Raw genomic sequence first — 27,503 nt, 5'->3', positions numbered from 1 at the left:
ATGCGTGCCTTTTCAGGTTATCAACATACAAGGCATATAGTTCACTATCCACTATAGCAGTTCAGGGGGCGGTGACCGATCCAAACTCCGGGTCCAATGGCGCAAAAGAATGCATTTATGCATATGGTCTAATATAATCCCCACAAACGCATTTGTCACGGTATCAAATGATAAATGGCTAAATTGTTACGTAGGCATTCTCAGGTATTTCTACAAGCCAAATAAAAGCAGAAGTGATTATCATATAGCAGCTTGCCCGAGGAGCGAAATTCATGTCGTCTGGATGGTAGATAATTGTCATGTTGTGACTGTTTTAATACTTTAACCAAGCTATACTCCAGAATTCTATTCCATCTATACGTAAGCTCGACTGATTTCCAACCAAACACATCACATAAGGCTTGAAATTACGCACTGGGAACCATTGTACAACAAACAGACCGTATACGTGGTTGGAAAGCTTTGTTATCCCTGCACTGCTATCAATATGGTACTTTACGTTTGGCTTGGTTCTACCGGTGGTGTCGAAGGATAAGCACCATCTAGCGTCCGTTGTTGGTATCGCATTTATGCAATGTGATGGCAAGTTTCCCATTGCGATAGGCTTTCGAATTCGATCATCATGGCACGAGGCATTTACGATTTAAAAGAAATAACCAATAGACTGTTGCATTTTCAAACAAGATTTTTCTTGATCTTCAATCCTCATCATCATAACGATCATCATCGAAGAAGTTGAATCTGCCATACTGCTACATAAACTGCTCACTGATGTAGACAGAAACGAGGGAAAAGATGACCAACGTAACAACAAAAGACATCATCATCATTGATCCTCATATTAATTCCTAGTCCATCTTTTTACAGCTACTTCTCCCTTTGAACCGCTCGGTGAAGATAGTCATTAGTACATGTATATAAGATCGCCATGGTTTCCATGAGTTTTAGAATTCCAAATTCAAGAGCAGAAACTCGACCACATCTATCTGGGTAACCAATCAATTAATCAATATGGTCATGAAGAGGGCAGTGTCTAACGCATTCTGGGTTGAATATTCCCGCACTTATAGATGGAGGTAATCTCAACACGTTATCCTGAACCAGCGTATCTAGTCCACGTCTCTTCATCCTCAGTACTCTCCGTATCGCATGCAAACAGATCCTCTTGAGATCTGCAGGGTGTCTGGAGGCTTCTAGTAGCCGATCTCGCCAGCAACTCCATTCCTCTTCTAACAACGCTGGAAGTCCACCGTTCCGGTCGAACGCCTGGATGCAGCAGGTTTCCTTCAGCAGCATGTGAAGCGTAGCTGTTTTGCTTCTATTCAGCGGATTGTCGAGGAAGTGAAACAGTGGTGTTTGAGCGTTATCGTAAGTAGAGACATCCGTGTCTGCTCCGTGGTCGATCAGAATTCTGATGAGCCTGTCGTTGCCTTCTCGGCTCGCTAGGTGGAGCGGCGTCACGCCATTGTGGTCTCTGGGCGAGAGTTGGACTCCGGATTCCAAAAGTAACTCCACGCATTCCACCCCGTCGCTTTGTCTGTATGAACAAGCCACCACTGCCTGGTGCAGGGCGGTGCGACCATCTCGTCCTGTAACATCCACCGACACCTGCAGTTCAAGAAGATGCCGCACGGTGTCGAGGTGTGCCATGGACGCTGCCACGGCCAGAGGAGTTCTTCCATTTGAATCCTGCGCGTTCATATCGGCACCTGCCTCAGAGAGGAGACCAATCGCCTGATAGATATCAAAAGCTGCTGCATAGTGTACAGGGGTCATTCCAGACTCGTCTTTAGCGTTGAAATTAGCATGATATCGGCACAATGCCTGTAAACATTTCACACATTTCTCAACGTCCCTTGCTCCAAGGCTGTGGCCTTGCGTGTCTGTAATTTTATACCGAGGCCAGTACAGAAAAGTCATGTGAAGTGCTGTTTTACCCTGACTGTTTCTTTCGTCGGGATGCTGGACTTCGTATCTGAGCAGCAATTCCATAATTTCGGGGCGCCTAAAGATGGCGGCAACGTGCAATGGCAGGTACCTACCCACCTGTGCTGCAGTTGGACGTCTGTCCGCTAGGGCGCGATTATTCAGGAACATCTCGCACAGTTCGACTTGGTCGTTGGTGATGATCTGGTGAAGACTGACACTCCTGGACTTGCTGTTGTTGTTGTCGTCTGGCCCTGCCATGTCCTCTGTGTCCGAGACATCCTCTGCCTCATGACACGTCCGGAAGGATCCTTGTAGGGAACGTAACAGGGAGACGCCGAACATAATGGCTCCGACACTACAGCACTATAGAGCGTGGACGTCAAGATATATAACTGATTCTTCTGCAAGTTCCCTTTCTGTATGTGCAGACCGGTTGGCTTGCGTCCCAGTGCTACAGTGAAAGATCAGCAGAAAAAACTGCTGCACTCGGTCGTACCTTGACTCTTTGGTTTCCGGACGTCCGCATTTTTCTATACTTCCCCATTCTGAGCGCTAGCAGTGGGTACATCTGCGTAACCTCGCAACTGTCCATCAGAACACTTGTGTCTGCCTCGCTGATGTTCCATCAGTCAAGAAATATTCAGGTTGGTCAGTTCCTCTCATGCATCAAGCACTGACAGGTAATAAACCCACTTAATGGTCATCCCGGCCGACCACACGCAACTGATTTGCAGCTCTGGTCATCCCTGACGAGGTCACCTTGGTCAGGTCTAATTAAAAGAAAAACACCGCGAGCCCTCTCTGCTGCTTCAGACCATTACGTAACGAAAGATTCAGGGATCACAACTGTAGTGATTATAGGCAGATGAGAGGATTTCCATCCGAGCCGCACTTAGGTACTATATAAAGGCTGGAGTCAGGGAAGTCCTTGGCCCGCCTGCTCCGCACGCCTGTATTATGAATCCCGGTGCCGACCAGGGCACCACTGTCAGGGTTGACCTGCACTCTTAACACCATGCCGCTGACCCCATCGCTTGTTCATAAACGGCAATAGCTGTCAGCACGTACGGAACACCGAGTAAACCTCCCAGACAGGAATAGCCGGGCGGTGATGCTCTATTCTCCCGCCGTAAGGTTTGAATCCATATGGGAACACCGTGCCCCTCCAGCTATGTCCTGTCATTCCTGTGCCGCATAGTGACAACCCACGGCCTCGCGCTAGCTGGTGACACGGGATACCTAAAGATACAACGTAACACGACCTTGGCAGAGCCAATATTATGCTTGTCTGCATCAATGACGGGGATACGATCTCTGTCTCGGCCTCAAGCCTAACTATTGAAATGATAACGGCGCGGTCTTCAATTATCTGAACATTTCAAAGCGACGCAACACATTATGCACCCATAACTCGTTCGGAATATCGACGTTCAAACGGTTGTTTTTTCTCGACCAACACAGACTTGCGCGCCGCAATGGGGAATGTGATAATTAGCAAAGACCTGTCAGACTTCGCACACTAAATAGTCTATTTTTGATCTGCGGAGTTTACATAGGGTTGGAACAACCGTGGAAAATTCATGTCATGAATGCTTTTAACCGTCCCCTTTTTGACACCATTTATAAGAGACTATCTAAAGACGCTTGCATTCATACAAAACCATGAACAAGACGACGAGCTAATTGCGTTGTTGACTAGTTCCTTCTGCAATTACCGAGCTAATTTAAAACTGATGCGTTACCCGAGTGGCTAGTAAGTTAGTTTAATGTACTCTACGCAAATAAATAGAGAGCCCACTTCTTCAGCAGATATATATGGACATGCTGAAAATACGCACCCTCCTGTAAAGGGGTGGGGATGGGGGGCGCTGGCAAATATTGGCTTAAAAAACAGTTCGCGAGGTATCGGGAGAGTCATAAGGGCATGTCGCTGATCGTTTTCCAATGCATTCCGGGTGCTTGGATGCTCAATAATTGCCAGCAATTTTTGGAGATAAGCCGATATCCCACGACTATTACAACCTGATCTAATTTGTAAACCCCATCACGACTGTAGTGTGGGAGTGCTAATCCCAACTCGGCAGAACTCGCTCTTCCCTAATAGAGGGTCGATCGATCCAAAATACATTCGTGGTTTTGATTGCTTTATGAATCTACGCAACTCTGCTATTGCTAGTCCTTTAACGTTTCAATCAGTTGAGTGAACTTAAGTCATATTTATGTTTACCAAAGGAAAACATATTGTTTTTGCTACGTTTCCTCTTCTTCTTCTCCAAACCAACTGAAAGGTCAATGACCTGAACCAGACTGTCTGTTACCATGATACTGGTGTTGGGTCACATAATGTTGAAATATCAGAGCAGGAGGGATTTAGACTCCTGTCACCATATATATGAATGTGTTGGAGTAAGAATTAACAGAGCAAACCATATGAGAACTTTATGCATTTGCTTTGCAAATGTTACTTTTCTAGTGAATACACTGGCCAACTCTGCTATCGTTAATCCTTTCACGTTTCAATCAGTTGAGTGAACTTGAGTCATACTCATAGTCATAGCTCAGATGACTCATATAAGCCCAATGTTCAATATCAGTCGTATCCTTTGTTGGATGCAAACGGGTGATCCCCTTCAACCGGCCGAGCGATATCCAAATTGACGGATGCTCTTCATGAAAGTGTAAGATGAGCAGAGAGAGATAACAGTAATTACGTCCGTGTCCTGAATGACCGCCTCAACGGGTCAGCTAGAAAAGAAGACACGGCTTGATACGTCAATGAAGACTTAAACATCCGGGTCGAACCATAACATGATAGAAAATAAACAAAGCATCGGGACACATCCTCTAAAGAGTCAGACATTCCAATATTAAACAATCATTATTTCTTTGATGATGAATGCCATCTGAATCCTATGTATGATCTATGTAACATATGTAGGAATAACACTCATAAGCTATAATGTCTGTCCGTACGTCCTAGATAATGATTTAATGTCTTCTGTCGCTGCTTTCGTTAAAGCTACTTTATCACAGGCGAATTTCATTTCCGATTTTAATGCGTTCTGTCTAGACTTCCAGTCTTCCTTCCGTCTACCTGATTTTATTAGCTGTACTTAGGTAGGTATTAACGTTAGCCTGTCGTTTTCAGTCAAGGACTACTTTAAACCTCCTTGGGGAAACTATATAAACTAGTGTATGTGTGGGGGGGCGTCCTCTTTACACGCAGTTTCGAAAGTAGTCTACGGCTATTCAAGGATAGTCACAACATCGCAGCATCTGTTAGCGATCGTCTAAATGATGTGCAAAAGCTTGGGGTCCTATATATAGAGTAAGGCACTAAAAAGAAAGGCGGAGACAAAGTTTGAATTTCCCGCGCTCAAACTCGATTTCCGGATGGTGTACCTCCATATCCGGATCAATGATTTTTTTTCGCAGGGTTTTCTGGGTAATTCCCACTTTTTTGGAGAAGACGCCATCTTGGTAATTTTTGGATGTGTGGGACCTTGTAACAGCTACAACAATGGCAGCGGTAGATAGCCAAAATTACGAGAATCAGATATCTGAATCCAAATCAGGTAAGCTTTAGGTTGTAGAGATTTTATTTGGTGGGGATTTGAGGGTGTGCCGTTTAAAATAGAGCTGTTTTGGCGCAGTGAATTTAGCTGATTTTTATGCCCATGCACGGCGTGCATGGCGCTCTGGTAGGAGCGGTCCTGAAATTATTTTGTGCAAAATGAAAGTTTGAAGAAGAAGTTATGCAAGATCGTGAGTTATCAATGATCTTATATTACGATAGAATACGAGTAGATAAATATGCGGAAATAATTTATCAAGTGTGTGGATTGATTTTTATGCAAAGATATCTTTTATGCTCTATGGCGTGTCAGTACTGTTGCATGATAAATATATGAACGTGGCTATATAGGGCAGACAGTACTAATTTAGATCTTGCCATAGGAACACATGCTTAAATACACTATTTCAACACCTCATGAAAGTACTTGCCCATACTCCAATCTCAAAAATTTTTCTGCACCAGGTAGCAACAAGGGTCTGATTCCCAAAAATAGAAAGGAAACAGGGGGTTGACCACCTCAACCGAACTTCGGTGGAGATTTCCGTGTTGTTTTCTGATTTTCATCATCCAATAAGATAAACTTGAAGACCGAGGTTTAAACTTGGTGCCCCTGAATCCTCAAACACTCACAAAAACCCAAGTTTTGGGCCTACCAAGGAGGCTAGTATTTCGGAGTGTATATAAAATCTATTTGTCTTTTATATACACACCGGGAGTGTATATAGCCACGGCGTAAATATATTTATGGTGCGTTTTGCGGCGGGATATCGTTATCGGTGATCGCAGATTGTACTTGAAAAAAACAAAAGATTAGTTATCATTTGAACTTCAATTATGTGTCGCACTAAACACACAAAAATGCCATAAAACAACATGAATTTGTATACAACCTGTTGGCGAAAGAAATATGACTTACGACATAAGACAAAGGATTGCAACTTGTTTATAGTCTTTTGTAGTCCTCCATCATGTACTCCTACTTTATAATTTTTTGCTGAAGCATGTAGATTAAAATCATGATGCAAAGCCAAAGTTATCCATTGTTCATGTATAATGGGAATACTTGGATTAGTTTTTTTTACAATGATTTTGGAAACATGGAAGGGGATGAAGATTTGGATGATGGCATTTTTGTACTTCAGATTTTGCAGATGTAAAATTTGTAGTAACATGATTTTTTCCTGCCACAGAGCACAGAGATCGGGACAGAGACCGTGACAGGGAGAGGAGTCGTAAGCGCCGTTCCCGGAGCAGAAGCAGGTCTGGCTCGCCCCGTGGTGGTGGCGGCCGCAGCGGCGGGGACCGCAGGAGGCGTGGCGGTAGAAGTCGATCCCGTAGCGGCAGCAGGGACAGGGGCCGACGGAGAAGGTGAGCTGGAGGGACAAAACAGCGCCAAAACTCAGCCGTATTGTTGTCCCAGTTGTGGAATTTGTTCAGTATTATCTGTGTAGCCAGTTCAAGTTACTATAAGTTTATAACAGCCCTTCAGAGAAACACACCAGCTTTTCAGGCTCAGTAGCAGCTGGCTACATTTACACAGAATGACCTGTTACACCTGAACTTTGCAACTGAACAGTGCAGTCACTGTAAGTCTAACAGTATACATGTAGGATAAAATAGAATTAGAATACAATAAAATCAGGCTCAAAACACCCACCTCCAACTTGCGAAAGGAGATAAAAATCGAAGTTTCGCTGGTGAAAAAATCCAGGGCTCAGTATTACTTAATTACTTATGGATGGTGTTAATGAGGGACACACAACTGTTGAACTTGCATTGCATTGTATTTCCACAGGGTGATCGGTGGCCTGGATGATGACAAAGCACCAGTCCTTCCTGCAGGGTAACTATACAATTACACTCCTACATGATGAAAAATGCATGTACATTTCTGTAGCACAATCCCTCATTATTCATTCCAGTAGTAGTGTTGCAATACCTTAATGTGAGTTCTGATAACCAGTAGGATTGATGAATTACATGTTAGTTATCAGATGGCACTCTACCATTGATAAAGCTAGTTGTTGTGAGACATAGTTCTGTGTGTGTTAACCTGTTCCAGCCGGTCCCCCCGGAGGTCCAGGCGCCGTAAGCCGTACCAGTACTGGGACGTTCCCCCGCCGGGCTTCGAGAACATCACTCCTATGCAGTACAAGGCCATGCAAGGTGGACCTCACATCTCACTCTCTTTCCTCAAATAATCACCCAAACCAGTAGTAGAAAATTTATTATCAATCTTTGTAAGTTGTAACACATAGCCTATATTAGATAGGTAACACAATTTTGCAATGTTATTGTAGTTGATGAATGTTGTTCTATGCTTCCAGCTGCTGGCCAGGTCCCATTGCTCGCCAGTGCCGGAGGTAATGCACAGTTTCCTTGGCTGCTTGTATAATATCTCATGGACAGTCAGAACTAGTGATGCATACCTAAACCCAATTTTAGGTTCAGGTCCGGATTCAAGTCCAGAGGTTTAGGTTCATGGTTCCATGGCATATACAAAATTGCTTGTTGGTAACCTTACAATGTTGTTTGGGTGAAACTTTGGCCACATAACATGGAGGCCGGTACTTGACGATGCCCGATGGCAATGTCATTTTTTTGCAACAAAGATTTTACAATCTACAGAAGGTTTTAGGTGGTTTGGAAAGAAAGGGGGTATGTGAAATGGTCTTTTATGGTAATAAGTCTCGAGTCTGGACTCGGTTCTTGACTTTTAGGTTTTTTTGGACTTGAACCTAAACATTCTTACAAGTCCGGATCCAAGTCCAGTGAACAGGTATGCATCACTGTGTATACTTGGTTTGAAATGGCTCATGTACTGGACTTTAGAATGGTCCAGGCTAGGTGTGTTTGTTAGTTTGTACTGAGTCAGAAAATAGATTTCTGAGAGGTAAAGTCCATCAAGAATTACATGTGTTTACTACTGATAATTCAGTCCAGTTGATTACCCAGATTCTTCTGGTGTCTCAGCCTCAGCCTTTGCATATTGTTCTATATTCTTCTATATAGTTCTTGCTATGTGTCTAGCTTTGAAAAGTTTAATACCTGGTAACTAGTAGTGTTGATAACTAAAATTGCAAGCTGACAGTCATGATTTTTCATGTTCTATTCCAGGCGCAGCGTCCATGCCATCCATGCTGGCTGCTAGTGCTGGAGGTATTTGTTCATCCTTACCCGAGATCAAATTTAGTTTGCTAACGTCCATCCAGTGCTTATAAGTTATATGGAATAAATTTGTTCTAAAAAAAATGTTCAAATAGAGATTTTTTATAAAGATTGCTATTGAAAAACTATGTAGTCAAAAGGAGTGGTAACTTGCCCGGTTGTGGTTGGTTTTGTAATGCTGTTTTCAGTCTAGTCAGTGATTTTCCCTTTTCATGACATAAATGTACCTCAGATCAAGTTCAACTCATACACACTCATGTATGACATGCTCACAAGTAGAAACACATTCTGATTTTTACAGTATCTCTTTTGATGACTGATTTTTATGACAAGATTGTTGCATCTGGCTCTTCAAATTGCCTGAACTAAAGTCTCGCTGAGGGAAATTGTTTGATGTTAGTTCTGTAGTGTTCCCACATTTTGTGCCCAAAGTGATCTTTCAAACAAAACCAAAGGTTGCCCTTGCAATTTGCCCATTGACGGAACAGTGCAAGAAATGTTGTGTTTCAATGTTGTGTGGTAAGATTTGATGCCAACTCACTTTGTGGTCCACAGAAATGACGAGGGTAGGCAACATAGCATCAGGTATTTATACCCCATGGTACACCTTTTCTGTGTGATGAGACATTTTGTGACAAAACAATTATCATTTTGCCTATCCCTTTCAAAATTATACGAAGTTGACATCGATTTGTCTCAAAATACAGGGAGAATTGAGTGTGTTGTATTTTTTTTTGTCGTGCTGCTTTTTACATTTTCAAAATCTTAAGTTGTAAAAGCTTGTGTGGCACTTAACACATCTACTATTAGTTTCCACAGTGTTTTTGTAATTGTATGCACTAATTTTGAAATCTGTGATACTTGGCAAATGTCTAGTATGTGCATGCAAATGGCCTGAAATTCTTACTTGTTGCTTCAATTAAAAATTCTTTAGCCAAGGTGTAGAAGTTTGAACTCAAACATATACATGGGGAGGATGTTGCTACAACTTGAACAAAAAAACTGTACTTCCCTCACTGTACTTGTCCCTAGCTCTGCCCTAGAAACATAGATGTGTGATGTGTATAGAATCAGAGACTTAAAAATGTACAATTGTAGAAGAAAACTGACACATTCCTACAATAGGAAAGTAATCATCAACTCCACTAAAAGGTTCAATACAACTAAACAGTTGCAGAATTGTTGAATTGTATTTGATGTACATTTTCTTTGTGATTCACAGATATGCCGGGGCTGGGCAACATGGCATCAGGTATTTATTCCAAAATTACGACTTAACTCTTAACAAATAGTTGTCTTGAATTTTTTGTGCATTTTATTTATGTTGTTGGAAACTTCTTCACAAAAGTCCAAGAAAACTTTAGCAACACGCAAATTTTATTACAAGGGATGTTCTATTTGAAGTGAACCAGGAGGGATTAAAAATATGAGTTTTGCCATGAAGGAAAACTGTCTAATGCAGTCCTGTGTTTGATTGACAGCCACTGGCTCCATCCCGAGCGCGGCGTTGTTGGCTAACGCAGGCACGGCCATGCCGATTGGCAGCCAGATGACCAGGCAAGCCCGCCGGCTGTACGTGGGCAACATTCCGTTTGGTGTCACAGAGGTTAGTCCTTGCTGAACTTTCTACTTTTTACATATAGAAAGATACATGTGACTGTTATTACCCTTGCCAAGAAGGTTATTACCTTTGCCAACAAGGTTATAAATGCTATAATACTATAATAGCATTCTTTGTTAAGATCGATAAGAATGTCATTGGTTAGGAGAATATTATCAACTGATATGATTCATGCAAATGAGGCTCTTATTTCCAAGATCATTGAGTAAAAATGTATGATTCGTCTGCCGGAAGGGTTAACATCATTTAGCAAAGGTAGGAGGTCGTGGAACTCTTGTGTTTACGATGTTTGGGTAAATCCGTTTTGTCTGTTCGTTTACCTTGGTGGTTGCATTTTATGCAAATGGAGAAGCAATGTTTAAACAACGATCAACCAAAGAGTGTTCAGCAGGCAATCAGTCTTACAAAAGATGTGACTTGAGTCTTGACTACGACTACATTTGTAGCTTCATTTGTGTGTCTCTTTACCCCCACAGGAGGCTATGATTGACTTCTTCAACACCCAGATGCACCGTGCCAGCCTGGCCCAGGCACCCGGCAACCCTGTCCTCGCCTGTCAGGTCAACCTGGACAAGAACTTCGCCTTCCTGGAGGTAAGACTTCCTCTTCTAGAATGTATCAACATTAGACAGACCAATCCCTTACTATGTCCCACTCCTGCAATGTGTAGATACAAAAATTTATTCAACAATACCTACCTTTTCTTTGATGAACAGCCAAGATTGGTCTAGTATTCATAGTTATGGCATCACCACACCACGTTAGGGTATAGACTTTTGAACACTTTACATTTTGAACAGTCGTGATTTAGGAACAATCCATTTGTGCAGAGGAAGGGATAGGTCAATTTTTGGTATTGGGGATGTGATCAAGCCATTTGCTTTCTAGTTTCATTCATAATTTTGGTAAGTCCCATTTTGAAATTGGAAAGGTTTAAAGCTGGTTTAGAATGATATCTACTAAAACAATCTTTAAATGTTCGGCTCATCTTTAACTAATGTTGTTGTTGTTTGTTTGATTCTAGTTCCGATCTGTGGATGAAACGACCTTGGCCATGGCGTTTGATGGCATCATCTTCCAAGGTCAGTCCCTGAAGCTGCGCCGCCCCCATGACTACCAACCAGTCCCCGGCATGGCGGAGAACCCGGACATCCACGTGCCAGGTGAGTTGACTGGACACACCAGAGAGATATTTAACTTTTCTGCTTTTGTCAATTTCTTGAAATTTTTTCAAACTTTCTAACAGAATAGCTGCACCTTTCGTAAACGAAAATTCTAATTTTAGGAGTCGTTTCAGTTGTCGGTTTGTTGATTTCGTACCGGCTTCTTATTATCATTCAAAATTTAATGTATAATTTGAAGTTTGTTTTTCGTATCTGCACAATGAAATTAAGTGCCCACATCATTTGACGTTTTCCTCAAACCTTTAAAGCATTATAAGAAGCACGAAAAGAAATTGTAAGCCAGGGATTTTGGTAACAGTGGCACATTGTAGAGTAACCATTATAGTTCTATTGTGTAAGACTGTGTTTTTTCATGTACCCTTTACAAACAATGAAGACGTTCAGATATGAACGGCTTGTCTGACCTAGGTGGGTTCCCCGTTATTCCAGGCGTGGTGTCAACAGTGGTGCAGGACTCCCCGCATAAGATCTTCATCGGTGGACTTCCCAACTACCTAAACGACGATCAGGTACCCTATTCTGAGTGGATGGAACAGACAAAGAAGCCAGCCTTTACCTTTGTTGAGCCCTTGACTGTAGTTTGAAAACTTGAATGTGTTTCTGTTTGGCTGTTTGTTTTGGAAAACTCTTACTTCAAGCTTTGACTGGAGGAAGAAAAGACAGGCTGGTTTCTTATCTGTACCCCCTCTGGTGCTTTTGTAAGACTTAGCATATTTCAAGCAGGTAGCAGGGAAGCGGAGAAGACTAGGTACTCCGGGAAAGAGAGGAGATACAGGCTGTTGTCTGTCTAGGCACCATTCCCTTTCAGGGTTCTCTTTCCCAAGGTTCTTTTCAGGTAAGGAGGTGAGGTTCAAGCTGTGGCATGGGCGTGTCTCCAGCTTTTTTTTTTCCTTTTCCCCATCCCAAAGTAGCATGAACGTAAGAGATCCCAGCCCCAGTCCAGTGCTGACCAAAGGGGAGGACTATGGACACCCCTTTACCACATTGTCTTTCATTGGTACTCATTCTTAAAGGCTGTTCCCAAATTTACGTTCTTCATTGCATTGTTTCAAACACAAATCCTCAAGAAATTCCATTGAATATGCTCTCTGAGTTGAGTCCAAAACTTTTGTCACCAAATACATCAGTGACTGTTTCTCTCCGCAAAAGCACTTCCGTGAAATATGTTGTAATTTCTGCAGTCGTTTCTAATTTTTACAAGAGCAGACAACGGAACAAATTGAATAATTGGACATTTTTCCCTGCAGCATTTTTTTCAGCTCTCATTAAACAGGTTGTCTCATGTCAAGAAAACTCTCTATCCCAGGGCTTTCTCTCCTTTCCAGGTTTCTGTTTCAGGGTTTCTTTTTCAGCTTAGCTCCAGCAAGACATGTCCTAATGTTTCAGTCATCCACGGCTCCAAAACAAAACAAAAATCACAAATTCTTTTGCTCAAATGTCAAAATTCATCAGGCAACTTCAAAATGAAAGTATTGTCATGAAGCTGGAACAAAACTTATCCTAACAAAAGGACAAAATGGATTCTTGTGGCCCCTCCCCCTTCCTTTCAGGTGTATTACTTTCAGATAACAGAAGAACGTGTACGTATAACTTCAATATGATGTTCCCCACCCAGGTAAGCATGCCTATTCCTGAGAACCATATCTAATGACTACTTTGTCTAGAGCAAAGCTTCACAGATTGGTTGCCAACATGTGAATTCTTTTTCCGTTGAATGATGCAGAACTTTGCCAGTGCACACAAAAGGTATTACGCTTGGCTCAAAATCTTTCAGCTGATCTGAGTGCACACAGCTCCATTGGAAACTCAGCATTAGGATCAAAGCAAGAAAATGTCACAAAATTATGCAGGCTAGGTCATCATAATTCTGGAGAGAAAAAAAGTTCTGCTCTAAAAAAAAAAACATAGGTTAGTAATGCCCATGTCTGCCACAGCAGTAAGAATGTAGCATGTCAGCCAGACTTGCTTGAATATGAAGTACTCACGCGTCTTCTTCCATTTTGTTCCCATCTTGATCCCTAGCTAAGGGGACGTTACTACATGTTTTTATGGGGCAAAACATTTCTTGAGAGTATCACAACCTCTGCAACCTGCCCTATTGCCAATGGCGCCTAAAGGCAAGTGTCCTTCGCATGTTGGAGAGACCATGTATATGGTGAGCGGTTGAGAGGGAGTGAATGGTGTGGTTGACAGACAGACCCTGTCAGCTCTGTGCCATTGCTACTGTCATTTTCAACAGGCGTAGCAGCAACAACAACTAAAACATCCTCCCAACTGTTAAACCTGCCCAGTTCAGCCATGGGTGAACCTCTCGATAATTATTACGATATCTGAGTGAAAGGATTTTGAGTTTCTGTCAGAAGTGAAGGTCTGATGGAAGTCACAGTGGTGATGTGTGCTTGAGGGGATAGCTTAGGGGACGGGGAAAGAATTGTGCGCGTGAGATGGTGCTTAGTTAAGACAGTACACAGCCCAGAAGGACGAATGCGGCATTCCAACACAGGTAGGAACTGGCAGTTTTTCCTCTTCAAATGTAGAAACTCTGTCATAAGCACAAGTTTAGTGGTGTTGCTTGCCGAAGGTTGGTTCAGAGAGCATGACTAGATGCATGTTTGTGTAGTTGTTGAAAGTGGGTATAAGTTGACCTGTAGTCCCCTCCAAAGCTTGCACCCGTTAGCATTTAATTTACCAGAACTGTAGATATTGTGGCCCTGTCCCTAGTGCTATGAGGGAAGTGGTCCTGTCAGCATGTCACTATCCATTAGACATACATGTACCTCCTTCTAATGCGTCCTTCCGTCTACTCATCTCACAGGTCAAGGAACTTCTCCTGTCATTCGGCCAGCTCAAAGCCTTCAACCTGGTTAAGGACAGCTCCACTGCCTTGTCAAAGGGATATGCCTTCTGTGAATATGTGGATCCCAACGTCACAGACCAGGTATTGTTCATTCCTTTGGCAAAAAACCATACAGTTTTGTTTATTGAACTATTCGACTTACAATACCCGGTAGGTCTTTTGTGAAGCTACATCATTTCATTTGTTGATTTCTTAGTATGCAGACTGTGTCTTAATTCTAGCCCCTGATCATAAGAACTACTTGTACTCTTCAGGCTATAGCTGGACTGAACGGAATGCAGCTTGGAGACAAGAAGCTGATTGTCCAAAGGGCCAGCGTCGGTGCCAAGAATGCACAGAATGTAAGTATGATGTGTTATATCATGCTGTTGGGAACAATGTTGAAATAAGCTATAAATCTCTATACAGAACCACCAAGTCAGTGGCCAATTAATGGTTGACAGTTGCTACATAATGTCCTAGCATTCTTGTCATGCAGTATAAAGAAAGCAGTAATGGACATGTGTTTTAAGGGACTGGAAGTCTATGTCGCCAGTGCTCCTTGCTTGTTTTTTCATGCATGCTGTTACAGTTTGACTGTTTTCTTTCCAGCAACCTGTCCAGCTACAGATCCCAGGCCTGACCCTGACTGGCAACGCGGGACCCCCAACGGAGGTGCTCTGTCTCATGAACATGGTCATGCCAGAAGAGCTCATGGACGAGGAGGAATATGAAGGTCTGTAAACCTGCCTGTTGTAAAAACTGTCTTGGACAAGCACAGAGATCGTTGATACACTAAATTTTTCCAATCAAGTTTTTTTTTTAGCAAGTGTGAAGTGTCACTGGAGCGTGTTGTTGCTCATAGGTTAGCATGTCTTGGTAAACTCTTATTTTTGATCCTGCTGTTCATTGTGGGTATAGATGCTTAGGTGTGTATTTATGTGTATTTTAGGATCTCAACAGTAGTTTCTCTACTGCCATTGTCTATTGCTAGATCTAAGAAACTACTAGTATGTGCTGACATGTCCCTGTTGTCCACAGATATCCTGGAGGATGTGCGTGAGGAATGTGGGAAGTACGGTGCAGTGTTGAGTGTGGAGATCCCCAGGCCTATTGAGGGGGTGGATGTCCCTGGGTGTGGCAAGGTGAGAAATTTCACAGGGATGGAAATACTGACCGCATATGCACTTTTTGGACCAAAAATTTGAGCTGATTTTTGACTGCGAGTTTGACTAGGCTAACATATGTAACGGTACTATTGTACACCAATATGCAACATATCCTTGTCATTGGTTTTCCTTTAATGCCCATGATTATGATCATTCTGCCATACTCATTTTCACCTGAGTGAAGTGAGAAAAGTCATGTAAAGTGCCTTTCCAAGGGCACAAGACATGTTACATGGCAGGTTTCGAACCTGGGACCTCTTGGTTCCGAAACGAATGCTCTGCCGTTATGCCATTTGACCCCACAGTATCAGTAAAATGATAATACTTTGTTTTACTGGTTCCAAAGTAAGGTATAGAAGTTCAACTTTAAGATATTTCCTAACTTACTAAAATTCTGTATACCATTTCTAACATAGAAGTTTACCTTTTTCCTTACACAGATTTATGTGGAGTTCAGGTCCATCATGGACTGTCAGAAGGCCCAGCAGGCTCTGACCGGCCGCAAGTTCGCCCAGCGTATCGTAGTTACGTCGTACTACGACCCCGACAAGTATCACAGACGAGATTTCCAGTAGAGCGTGATCGATCAGCAGCTTTCTTTTCTCAACACACAGCAGTGGATACATCATAGGACCACCAAACGATAATACAATAGATCTCTGATTGTTTAGTTTTTCTTGCTGTTCATATTGCCTCAGCCCTTGCTAACCCATGTAGCTTTCATTGGTAACTGTGTTCTGAAGTGTAATAGTAAGAAAAATGATCAAGTATATCTCTAGGGCCCTCATGCTGCTTTTTTGAGTACATTTTTGTTACTTCCAGTGTTTTTTGGTCAGCACTGTATATAGTCAGATCATGTGTGGTCACCAGTAAGTTTTGTAGACAATGTTTCATGCTCTTTTTCATCATCCAGTGGTGTTGTATACTAACTTCCTACTTCAAAGCAACTGGACGTATTTGTATGACATTTTGACCGGGGCCACAAAAATGATTCAAACCAAAGCCAGGCTTGTATTAAACATATTCAGGATACTTCGTGTTGAGATTCAGTTGGGGAGGGATATTATAGATACTTGTAGTAGAGTAACATCAGTCATCTGTATTGATGTCTGTTGTTTTGCATCCATAAACCATTTAAGTTTTACAGTTTAACTTTTTAGTACCCTTGTTGTAATGCTGTGCAGAATACACAGGCATCTGTTGTTTGATAGTCCTTGTGGTAAGTGAACATTGCTATTACCAGGATAGTCCTGCCGAGTGACTGAAACTTAGATGTGTAGAGTTCGGCACAGGTTTTAATGTGGCATGTTATGTACATGCTTACTTGTATTGTACGACAGTCTTGGATACAACAAGTCTTTGTAACAGAAAGGTAAATAAAAACAGTGACTGTTGATCATTTTTGACGTCTCTTGATTACAACAGACTTACGATATACACAGTTGCTTCTTACACACATTATTTTTATAGGCACACAGGATTATTTTTTAATGTATTTTTGCATAAGATTCTTTTTAGCCAGGCTTGAGTGTACTGGTATCTCAATGTCATCAATGACTTCAGGCCAAAGCCATTTTAAATCACACCTGTGAGAAGTACAAATCAACAAAACGTAATTACAGATCTTTGGGGAGATTTTGCCACTGAAAACCTGGAACATATCAATTTGGCAATGAATCTAATACATTGTACATGTATATGGAGCCACACTTGAAAACCTTAACAAAATTTCAATCTCAGCACATACATAGTTACACTTACAGTACTGTAAGAGGCAAATGGTAGCAAAATCTATAAAAGCTGCAAACCGACCACGAAGCTAGACTCCTTTCCAGCCTTTATCGTTGTAACCGACAGAGAAGAAGTCGTTAGCAGCATTTCCAGATCTACCGAACTCCTCTTCGTGCACGATGGTGTTGGACTCTGTGTTCATCACAGCCATCCTCCAGGTGAAGTTCATGTTCTTGGGGAGGAAGCAGGATCCCTGAAAAAAACAAAGGACAAATCTGAACCCAAATTTAACTTGTGTGGTCAAGATTTAACCCCAAATAATTGTATCAGGGTGGTGAATGACTGAATAGCAAAGTTCTTCATTCACAACCTCTTTTTTTAACAAGCTGACTTTAATGGCCTGGGCATATAGGCAGGACTTCAATGTCTGTCATCTTCATCTGGGCAATTATGACTGGTTTAATGTGCACAGCTACATGTAGCTTCAGTGAACCAGTCAAAATTACCCTGATGAAAATGACAAGACGGTCGTCAAAAACTGAATGAAGAACTTAGCTCTTCGGTCATGACACTTATGAAGGGTTAAGTCCTACAGAACATGCCATTATGTCTTCTAAAAATGAGTCTAAAGCATTTAATAGCACTTCTAAAACCTGTCTGTATGTCTACACGACTTAACGAAAGTCGCTGTACTCTTGTTGTGTCAATAAAGCTCTTCTAAAACCAAGAGAGCCTGTTTACCAGCCAAACTTCAGCCTGTTGATGCTCCATCCTCAGCCCCTGCAAAGGGTCCCTCTTCCCCAGGGGGATGAGATCACCTGTGACAATGGGCTCCTCGTGAGGGTGCAGGCCGCTGCAGTGCACGCGGAATGTCACTAGGTGGCTCTCGCAGGGCACCAGCTCTGTATCATATACATAGCAAAAGTGTTGAAATTCCCCAGATAAATCTTGCAATGAGAAGGCTATACCATGAAGCACAATGTATTTTCCATAACACAACCATAGCATACACATATTCTGTCAAACTGCAAAAACATGTCATTGTTAAAAGAACATGTCAGGAGCTTATTATAATACAAATGTAGAAGCTAACCTTCCCTGGAGAAAAGGAACATGTTCTTGCGAACTGAGATGAACTGGTCGTAATGCCGTGCTACGCTGTTGCCCACGGCTGACCAATCATCATCCAAGTCTACCTCGTAAACCTCATCAGGGGTGTAGTTGTCGATTTCCACCTTCAAACATGGGAAACAGTCAAACACTCTATCTCTTTACATGAACTTTTACAACAGTTTCTTTTGTAGGTAGGAACTTTCAAGCCACTACACAAAGGCACCATACTATTGGTCTCTACTTACATAGGCTGCTAAGAAAAGAGTAATTGGCCTTAGGTGTTAGCCAGGCCAACTGGAGGTCCTATGCTGAAAACAGACATCTACAACCACCATGCACCAGCGCTAGCTTCTTATGCCTTTGGATGACAGCAAGTTAGCAACCTACTGAGTCAGGTAGACACTACCATACTATATGTTATCTTCAATTCAAAACTTTGTTGTTATTTATCGCTTGTACAGTCAGACCAGTACAAGTGATACATAAGGTACACCTGGCACAAATGTCATTACTTTTGGTTGTACCATTGTCACAAAAATCCTAGTATAGTGTCCACATTTTAACGGCCCCCTGAGAAGTGTTCTTCCAGAGTTTTAGGTGTAGTTCACAGTGTTACCTGAGCGAGAACACAGGGTTCCTCCTCCCCGTTGATGGTAGTTGTGGTGAGGAGGAAGTTGTCCAGGTGGTCCTGGATCAGGTCTGTGTGGATGGACGGGTTGTCTGCACCTGAGTCATAGTACAGGTCTGGCACCTGACAGGAGAGGAGGGAATATCAGAGCAGTGCAGACACCTTGTGTCAATAGTGTGTCAACTTAATGTATCATGTCAGTGTTGAATGTGTGGATGGTTGTGGTCTTCAGGCACACCTGTGTTACCTTGATTTATTCATCAGCTGTGGAGACAGTCGCCACACATTTTTTTTGAATATTCGTTTCCCAAAAAGCCAAAGATAGAAAAATGATATCAATGTCTTGCTTTGGCACATTTTATATTGGACGTGTAACGTTATTTGGCTTTCTGAACTACTATGATTTTGTAAAGATGTTCCCTTCTTGATACAGTTATAGGCTAATACAGTTGCCTCAATTTCATCTACCTTGTACCACAACTTTTAACCTTAATACACCTTTAATATTAACTTCAAAGGCCTTGAAATACTGGTGCAAAACAACTCTGTGATATCGGCACTACATGTATTACTAACTAACGAGGAACTACAGGTCTTGTGCTCAAGTATTTACCTGTATCTCACATAAAGGACTGCCGTCCTTCAGGTTAGTGGAGAGAAATTTGCCACTGGTGCAGAACGAAACTTCGTGCCCCACATCCTCAGACACGTTCCCGATGCTTTTCTTCTTCTTCTTCTGTCGACACGCGGCGAAGGAGTCCTCCTGGCCGACTCTAGTGAAGAAGACGGTGTTGAGGGAGGAATATCTGGGGATGTCCAGGCGGAGGGCGCTTTGGTACGACTCAAAGAGCAGGACCTGTGGCTTTTGTACATCTGCGTTGTAAATGGCCGCAATCTTGCCCGCTTCTTTCTTCAGTAGCTGGTGCCGGTGCACGTTGAAGTACTGATTCTTCAGGTTCCCCACGGCACGGAGGATAGACCTGGCAAACGCCATGTTTTTCTGCAGGGTACAGTGACACACTTCTCGTCCCTCCCACCCCTAAGAGGTCGAAGTTCAAGGTAAACAAAACAACGGCAACTTGAAACCTTGAGCAACAAAACGCCTCACATCGGTTCAATTTATACTGTTGCTTTTATGTTTCCTATAATCACTAAAAACATTTGCCGTGTTTTGTATATGCTTTATAACGCCAATATTCTATTCGTGACGCTGAATGACCTTAATTTCACGTTTTTAAGCAGTTATATCGGATAACACGATCACGATGCGTACGTGCACATTTTCAAGTGCGGAAGCTACTTGGAGGTCAGAGGTTGATGGACTAACCTACTTCGAACGATAGGGGGCGCAGGATATTACTAGTAGTACTACTAGCAAGGTTCGAGTAAGAATAACTGTAAAGTCATAACAGGAAGTTCAAAAGATTAAAATAACTCTTCTATTGCTCTACATTGATAGTATTCTCATTAACTATTTCCTGTCTTAGATTATCCTTCATAAAGTTACATTTAAAACATTCTCATTCATTCACTCACTCCATCAGGCTTGCTCACCACACAAAACAATTCATCTGGTGATTTAGTTATGTGTTTATTTTGAGAAATGATACCTTGCTTCAGATATAGTGACATTTTCCTAATCATCTGTATTAACTGGATAATTGATAACAATTTATCAAAGGTACTCTTGTTGGCAAAATAATATGAACCTTCTTCATGTCATTTGAAACTGCTGTGTATTGCTTGTAATGGCAAGTTCCAAACAAAAGGTTTTATTACAGAACTGGATGTTTAAACAAGAACTCTCACCAGAATCGAAACTTAAAAGTGTCCATCACTACATTAGGATAAAATACTACATTACAAGACAATAGAGCTCCTAACAAAAGACATGAACTTCAATCATTCATAGTGACAGTAACTTATTCAGTCTCTTCCTAGTGGTTGCTCTGACAATAATTACATGTAGTCAGAAAAATTGTTTTGCAACTACATTGTTGCATATTTGAAAATACATCTTACCAATAGTATTGACTTCATGAAGAGAATTACACATCAAGGAATATAATATAGGAGAAACTGGGGTTTTGCAATTTTGAAGGGAATATGCCTTAAAACCTTTAAATATGGCAACAGGTTAAGTTTGTCAAATTTTGACAGAGAACTTTATTCAGGTAGACTTCACTATTACCAATTATGCTGCATTGGTAGAGACATTTATGTTCTGTGGGGTAGTCTATCCGATGTATTGATAGATGCTGCTCAAAAATATCATGCTTCCTTCACATTATCTCATTTTCCTTTGTGAAATATGGAAAGACAACAGAACAAATTTCAGCTCCAAATTTAACAGCCACAAAGAAATGAGTTACAGATAAATTCAGTTATGTTTCCTTTTCCCCTTGGCAGACATAGGTGTTGATGGTTTGGAGCCCTTCCCTGCAGCTTTCTTCCCCACAGGTGTTTTACCACCTGACTTCTGCCCCCCCACAGGTGTTTTACCACCTGACTTCTGCCCCCCCACAGGTGTTTTACCACCTGACTTCTGCCCCCCCACAGGTGTTTTACCACCTGACTTCTGCCCAGGAGTAACCTTCCATACCCCTGTCATCGGGGTGGTGGGCATGGGGGTACTGCTTGCTTTGGGTGTACCCATGGATTTCGGTGTGGCCTTCTGAGGAATGTTCGCAGCTGCCCTTGGAGTACCCTTCTGTTTGGGAGCAGCTTTGGGTTTCCCACTTGTGCCTTGCTTGGTGACTGGAGTTGTCTCCATCTGGGGTTTCTTCGAGGGTGTAGATTTGGGAGTGTTCTTCTTCAGGGCTTCTGCCTTCTCTACAGCCTTGATGTTCTTCCTTGGGGATGCAGCAGGCTTACCTGATGTAACAATCAAAGCAAAGATGCTCAACATACATGTTGCACTTTTCCCTGACAACTACTTGATAAAAATATTCTGGTGAAAATCTGGATCAACATGTCTTCTATTTACCATTTACATGTACTTCATACTTGACAAAAAAATCGAGAAAAGAGCCTATCACAGCTATTCTGAATGTTATCAGTTTTACCTGATTTCACAATTTTTCTCTTTTTCGGAGGTGTTGGCTCATCCTCATCTTCCTCTCCTTCCCCCTCCGACTCTTCTTCACTCCCTTCTTCACCTTCTATCAGTTCCCATTCATCACTTTCATCTGTTTCTTCTCCCTCCTCAGCTTCGTCATCTATGAAGCTGTCTTCCTCCTCTTCATCATCATCTTCCTCATCATCATCACTCTCAAACTCCAGCTCAGACTCATCACTGTACATCTCCTCATCCTCATCCTGTACAGAACAAAGTTATTGTAGTCTGGTTATCAAGATTAACCCTCAGCATGCTAAAATATCTCCACAACTCTCCACAAAGTTACATCATTTCACAAATACATGTAGTCCACCAGGTTGAAGGTGACAGTGCCATCAGATACCCTTTTACTCAATATCTTTTGCAATCACAATGTTGCCAAAAAAGTACCTCACACAGGAGGCCATACCAATTTAATTTGTCAACAAAAAAAACCAAACATTTCAGGATCAACTCCAAAATACTCATACATTGTATTTTGGCCTCAACAGTTGAAGAAAGTCGATTCTTTTACAGTTTTTTTCCATCTACCAATGCAATGGTTTGATTAGGAGTCTGAAATTCATTGTTTAAATTACAAACCAGTCTGGTATGTTGACTTCAGTGTAGTGATGCATACCGGTTCACTGGACTTGGATCTGGACTTGTAAGAATGTTTAGGTTCAAGTCCAAAAAAACCTAAAAGTCAAGAACCGAGTCCGGACTTATTACCATAAAAGACCATTACATACCCCTTTTCTTTCCAAACCACCTAAAACCTTCCGTAGATTGTAAAATCTTTGCTGCAAAACGAAGAAAACATTGCCATAGGGCATCGTCAAGTACCGGCCTCCATGTTATGTGGCCAAAGTTTCACCCAGACAACATTGCAAGGTTGCCAACATGCAATTTTGTATATTGCCATGGGTTTAGGTCCGGACTTACAAGTCCGGAACTGAACCTAAACCTCTGGACTTGAATCCGGACCTGAACCTAAAATTGGGTTTAGGTATGCATCACTACTTCAGTGTGAAAAAGTTGAATGATTGATTACCTCATCTTCTTCCTCTATAACATCATCATCATCATCATCCTCTTCGTTCTCTTCCTGTTCCTTAACCTTGTCTGCAGTGACTGCTTTGCCCACCTTTGACTCTTCCTGTGGCTGCTGTTTTTTGGCCGCCCCAACAGCTTTGGTGGTCTCTGCTTTCTGCTTCTGTACCTTCCCAGCTTCCTTTGCTTTCTCATCTTTGGTATCCTGTCCATTTTGAATCTTCATTGGCTCTGGGACTTTCTGTGCTCCTTTTTTGCTGCTGCTTGTTTCTTCTGTTTCCCTGCCGACTCCTGATTTGTTCTCTGATCGTCACCTTGCACTGGTCCCTCTTCAGCATTCTCTTTTCCTTCCTCTGACTCCTTTTTCTTCTGTTTCTTACTCTCACCTGGTTCCTCAGGTGTCTTCTTCTTGCCTTCTGCCGTGGCCTCTTCAGTCTTTGCCTGTAACGAAAATCATATTGGTGAAGTAAATAAGATGTGTCATTTTTTATTGCTGCTGAAAAAAACTGATCTAAATCACAAATATAAACTAGAAATGTAACATTTGCAAAGCAAATGCATGTTTATCTTCGCATATGGTCTACTGGAACACATTCATATATATGGTGACAGCAGTCTAAATCCCTCCTACTATAAAATTACAACATTATGTGAACCTACACTAGTTACCATGGTGAGAGACGTCTGGTTCAGGTCATTGACCTTATTTGTTCGGAGAAGAAGAAACTGAGAAAAAACAATGTTTTCCTTCGGTAAACATAAATCCCTGGAATACAAAATTCTAAACGAGTACAACATACAGCTTGCTTTGATTTCCTTTTCTTCTTCCTGTTCTTTCTCTTCTTTGAGGCCTGACGGTCCTCTTGGTTCTGGATCCTCTCCTTCCGCCAGGCAGCGATGGTTTCTGACGACACCTGGAGCGGCTCCATGTTCACGTAGACTGGGAGAGCTGGGGACTTCTGAGACTGAAACATGGATGTTTACAGGAAAACATCAATAGAAAGATATCGCCAACATGTGACAGCCTTCGAGAATAGTTTCGTCAGGTTTAATTCAGAATTGCCCTAAGGATAAAAAAGGAAGGTGACAGATAGTCACCAAAATATTGGCTGTGAATAAGTCCCTTAACTCCTGTGACACCTTTGCATATAGATAAACTTTCATACAATCATGTACATCTGGTCATAGATAATTTTGCTCATAGTTTGATTTAGACAATCGAAATACATCTGTGAATTCTCTTGATCATAGGCCAGAAGACTGGCTTTGAAAAACAATCCATTCTCATACTGCTCGTTTCCATACTCCAGCAGAGTCAACTCACAGCTTCAATCCATACTATCTTTCATACAAATGGTCTTTGATACTTAAGTTACATACCTTAATGCTGACTGACTTCATGTTGGACCAGCCAAACTCTAGTTTGTTTCCCAGCTCTTTAGCCACAGCCAGCACATTTTCTTTCACCTGTTCTGCTGTCATACTGGTGCTGCCCACCATTACAGAGCTGTAACAGCCATCAACAAAGATTAGTTAGACATTATAACTACAATCTGTGAGACCCAAAAATACAGCTATTTTAATAAATGAGAATTGGAAACTTCTAAATGAACGGTGTTACTGTACAACTATGACATATCATTTGGTGTAGTTGTATCCATGTACTTGTCTGGAATACCGGTATACAGTACATGTATGGGAAAGTAAATTATTCAGGCAACACTTAGTCCATGGCAACAAGGAACCACGACAATACATATTATGACAGTTTAAATGTAGCATTGTGTGTGACAAGTAAGTATACCCTCTTCTTTACAAATACCGTAGTAAATATGGAAATGTTGCTCGGTTGTTTGCTAATACTGACCTACAGGAGCCATGTCCAGTGATTGTACACCTGGTACTGCCCATGACACGCTGGAACTCTTCCTTCAGGTTCTTCTTCTCCAAGTTCACATCAATAGGGAACCTGGACAGAACAGGGTCAAGGCAGACATGGCTAGCTTGCTACTTAATACTCGTACTAAGCACAATAGTTACTACTAAACACAACAGCAAACATTACAAATGATTAGAAAAGAGAACGTAATTAGTTTAATGTATTGAAAAAAAAGCTTGTGGATGATGCAAGCATTATTTCTCACCAACAGTTGCCTTTCTATAATATAAGTTTGGCTTGAAAATGATTTGCTCCTTACTTTATTGCATCAATACATAATTTCTAATTTTCTCCTACAGACACAAATTACTGGTACATGGTAACGTTACCTTTATTGAAAATCTTCACATATTTACAGAAAAATATCAATTCTAATATCTAATTTTCATCAATAATAGGTTTTCAAACTTTAGGTTCGGATTTATGGACAAGTAGCTACAAAAGATTATATGTAGTACAGCAAAACAGTGACTTAACACCAAAACGTATCAACGTAACTTACTTCTTGGCAGCGTAGAAGTGTTTTCCCAGATGGGAGGGGAGCAACCGGGTGACTGCTCGGTCTGAGAGGAACAGGTCGAAGGACTTGAGCAGACGTAGCTTGGACTCATACTGCTTATACTCCTTAGCCAGCTTGTTGTAAGAGATAACCTGTGCAGTGGAGCAGTGGAAACTGGTTAGGCATCAGAAGCAAGCCATATCACACAATCATTACTAGTTGTACAAAATATATTCTACTTCTTTTTAAACTTTGTTCAGTTTCTATTACTGTAAATCACTTTATATTGCAAATTTTTGCCTGGTGTCCAGCCTTGTTAGCTTTGGTCCGCTCCCCAAGATCCGCTCCCCGCCAACAAGACTGGGCGCTGTTACCATTCAAACGATTTCAGCAGGCGCACGTAATGAACTAGTTGGCCGGGTAGCGGATCTTTGGGAGCAGACCAAAGCTAACATTAGGCTTGACACCAGGCTACGCAAATGTACCATTACCGTAAATTTTCTTCCTTCTGCACCTGCCACCACCACGAACATATAGTTCCACGCGAACGAAACATGATGTCCTTTTTTCTCAGACGACGAAATTTTGCTACAGCGAATATAAAGTGATTTACAGTATATAGTTATCAATCATTATATAATATCATACAGTCATGCTGGTCTGGTACTGTAAGAGACTAGTTTCAGGTCCAGACCTCGTTGACACACGTGACTCCCTTTTTCTTGAGCAGGTCCCTGTAGTACAGCTCAGAAGTGGGGAGTTCTGGCTCCAGGTTCTTCCTGTCTCGGGTAAACAGGCACACCTCCCGGGGCTTCTGAATGATGTGAGGAAGTTTTCTGCAAATGCAACCATTGTGATTATTCATCTATGCAGATCCGAATACATGACATAAATTCATAGATATTCATAATAAACAAGGAGGTTAAATACACTTGTATTTAACCGTGTAATAAACTATTAGAATAATAAAATTGTAAAAATAAAATAATTTAACAAAACAAAACATGACTATTTTGTTGAGTTTGTGTTTGTTTGTTTTTTTAACTGAATAAGCAGGATTCTTTAAGATAGAGCAACACCCACTTCCTAGCACCTGTAATAATACATGTACTTTAGATTGCCATGAGTATCAATAAAGTACTAGTATGAAGAATCTTGCTTTTTTTAGTTGCCAAAAGCATCTTTGCTTGGATCATAGTCCCAGATTCCCAATCAAAAATTATCTTTATTTTATCTACATTTTTAAGTTCAATGTAGAATGTACGTGTATTGCTTTGGTAAGACAAATGCGGAGTTTTCTTACATAAGATATTTCTGGTTCTTGTCCTTTGGGATCCTTTTGACTGAGAACTGCATGAACACGGGCATGGCCGCTTCATCGTCCAGCAAATCTTTCTTTCCCTTCTTCTTCTTCGTTCCTCTCTCCTCGTGGAAAGTTACCAGGGCCTTGGCAGCCTTTGCAACCTTTAGGGGAAAAGAAACTCTGTCAGCTGACTAGAAGAAAAGAAAGCTATGGCGAATTATGAGAGACTTTGCAAATAGTGAGGCGTGCGTGCACGTGTTTGCAACTTTTTGCTAACGCAACACTGCTTTTTGGAACCGCCATATGACGGAGGTCCATTAAATACACACCAAAAGATGATATTAAAGTAAAACCAACGTTAGACCGTGCTTTGAAGTATGTTTGATCTCAATTTTGCCCCAAGAAACGCTACAATTTCAACATCACTAACCTGATCATCGTCCAACGTCGCCATTTTCTTGCACGCCACGTGGGACTGTACCATGCAGCCGGGGTGTTTAGTTTTGTTCTAAAGGCAGATATCATTTCTTTCAATGAATCAAAAAAGAGAGTAATAAGCCATATTTTACGCAATCTTAACATTTTTATCATATTTTAGTGTTTATTTTTTGATTATATTAACGTTAAGCTATAGAAAAATATTCGGGGTAAATCTT

General features: G+C 41.6%; 4 protein-coding genes across 6 annotated transcripts; 1 reads left to right on the top strand and 3 right to left on the bottom strand.

The window, feature by feature from the left end:
* Positions 1 to 879: 879 nt before the first annotated feature.
* Positions 880 to 3,161, bottom strand: LOC109488310 (ankyrin repeat domain-containing protein 61-like). Its single transcript, XM_019792506.1, has one exon. The coding sequence runs from the start codon at positions 2,269 to 2,271 to the stop codon at positions 1,003 to 1,005; it is 1,269 nt and encodes a 422-aa protein (XP_019648065.1). The 5' UTR covers positions 2,272 to 3,161; the 3' UTR covers positions 880 to 1,002.
* Positions 3,162 to 5,373: 2,212 nt separating this feature from the next.
* Positions 5,374 to 16,880, top strand: LOC109461805 (splicing factor U2AF 50 kDa subunit-like). Of its 3 annotated transcripts, none has more exons than XM_019758257.1 (17): positions 5,374 to 5,504; positions 6,697 to 6,874; positions 7,302 to 7,349; positions 7,569 to 7,672; positions 7,834 to 7,869; positions 8,624 to 8,665; positions 9,230 to 9,259; positions 9,897 to 9,926; positions 10,156 to 10,280; positions 10,772 to 10,888; positions 11,320 to 11,458; positions 11,909 to 11,988; positions 14,295 to 14,417; positions 14,591 to 14,677; positions 14,928 to 15,051; positions 15,357 to 15,460; positions 15,925 to 16,228. In XM_019758257.1, exons 1-17 carry the CDS (start codon positions 5,450 to 5,452, stop codon positions 16,057 to 16,059), a joined length of 1,557 nt encoding a protein of 518 aa, XP_019613816.1. In that variant the 5' UTR covers positions 5,374 to 5,449; the 3' UTR covers positions 16,060 to 16,228. The 3 variants fall into 3 exon arrangements, with proteins under 3 accessions (XP_019613816.1, XP_019613825.1, XP_019613807.1); XM_019758248.1 differs by having other exon boundaries at positions 5,375 to 5,504; positions 11,888 to 11,988; positions 15,925 to 16,880; XM_019758266.1 differs by lacking the exon at positions 9,230 to 9,259 and having other exon boundaries at positions 11,888 to 11,988.
* Positions 16,285 to 20,211, bottom strand: LOC109461816. The gene is made up of 5 exons (XM_019758280.1): positions 19,570 to 20,211; positions 18,945 to 19,079; positions 18,309 to 18,450; positions 17,957 to 18,117; positions 16,285 to 17,468 (listed from the first exon to the last, which is right to left on the bottom strand). Exons 1-5 carry the CDS (start codon positions 19,948 to 19,950, stop codon positions 17,304 to 17,306), a joined length of 984 nt encoding a protein of 327 aa, XP_019613839.1. The 5' UTR covers positions 19,951 to 20,211; the 3' UTR covers positions 16,285 to 17,303.
* A 1,092-nt stretch (positions 20,212 to 21,303) lies between these two features.
* On the bottom strand, positions 21,304 to 27,349 carry LOC109462024 (ribosomal L1 domain-containing protein 1-like). Its single transcript, XM_019758516.1, is given in 11 exon segments — positions 21,304 to 21,830; positions 22,022 to 22,274; positions 23,108 to 23,361; positions 23,364 to 23,547; positions 23,907 to 24,071; positions 24,487 to 24,613; positions 24,974 to 25,075; positions 25,548 to 25,696; positions 26,239 to 26,380; positions 26,848 to 27,008; positions 27,278 to 27,349. Coding segments are annotated over 11 exon segments (2,085 nt in total). The 5' UTR covers positions 27,332 to 27,349; the 3' UTR covers positions 21,304 to 21,336.
* Between the last annotated feature and the right edge of the window lie 154 nt (positions 27,350 to 27,503).

This window comes from Branchiostoma belcheri, unplaced genomic scaffold (assembly GCF_001625305.1).
Source record: "Branchiostoma belcheri isolate BF01 breed outbred unplaced genomic scaffold, Haploidv18h27 scaffold112, whole genome shotgun sequence".
Taxonomy (NCBI): domain Eukaryota; kingdom Metazoa; phylum Chordata; class Leptocardii; order Amphioxiformes; family Branchiostomatidae; genus Branchiostoma; species Branchiostoma belcheri.
Note: the sequence above shows the minus strand (reverse complement) of the source record. Positions and strands in the feature narration are given on the sequence as shown.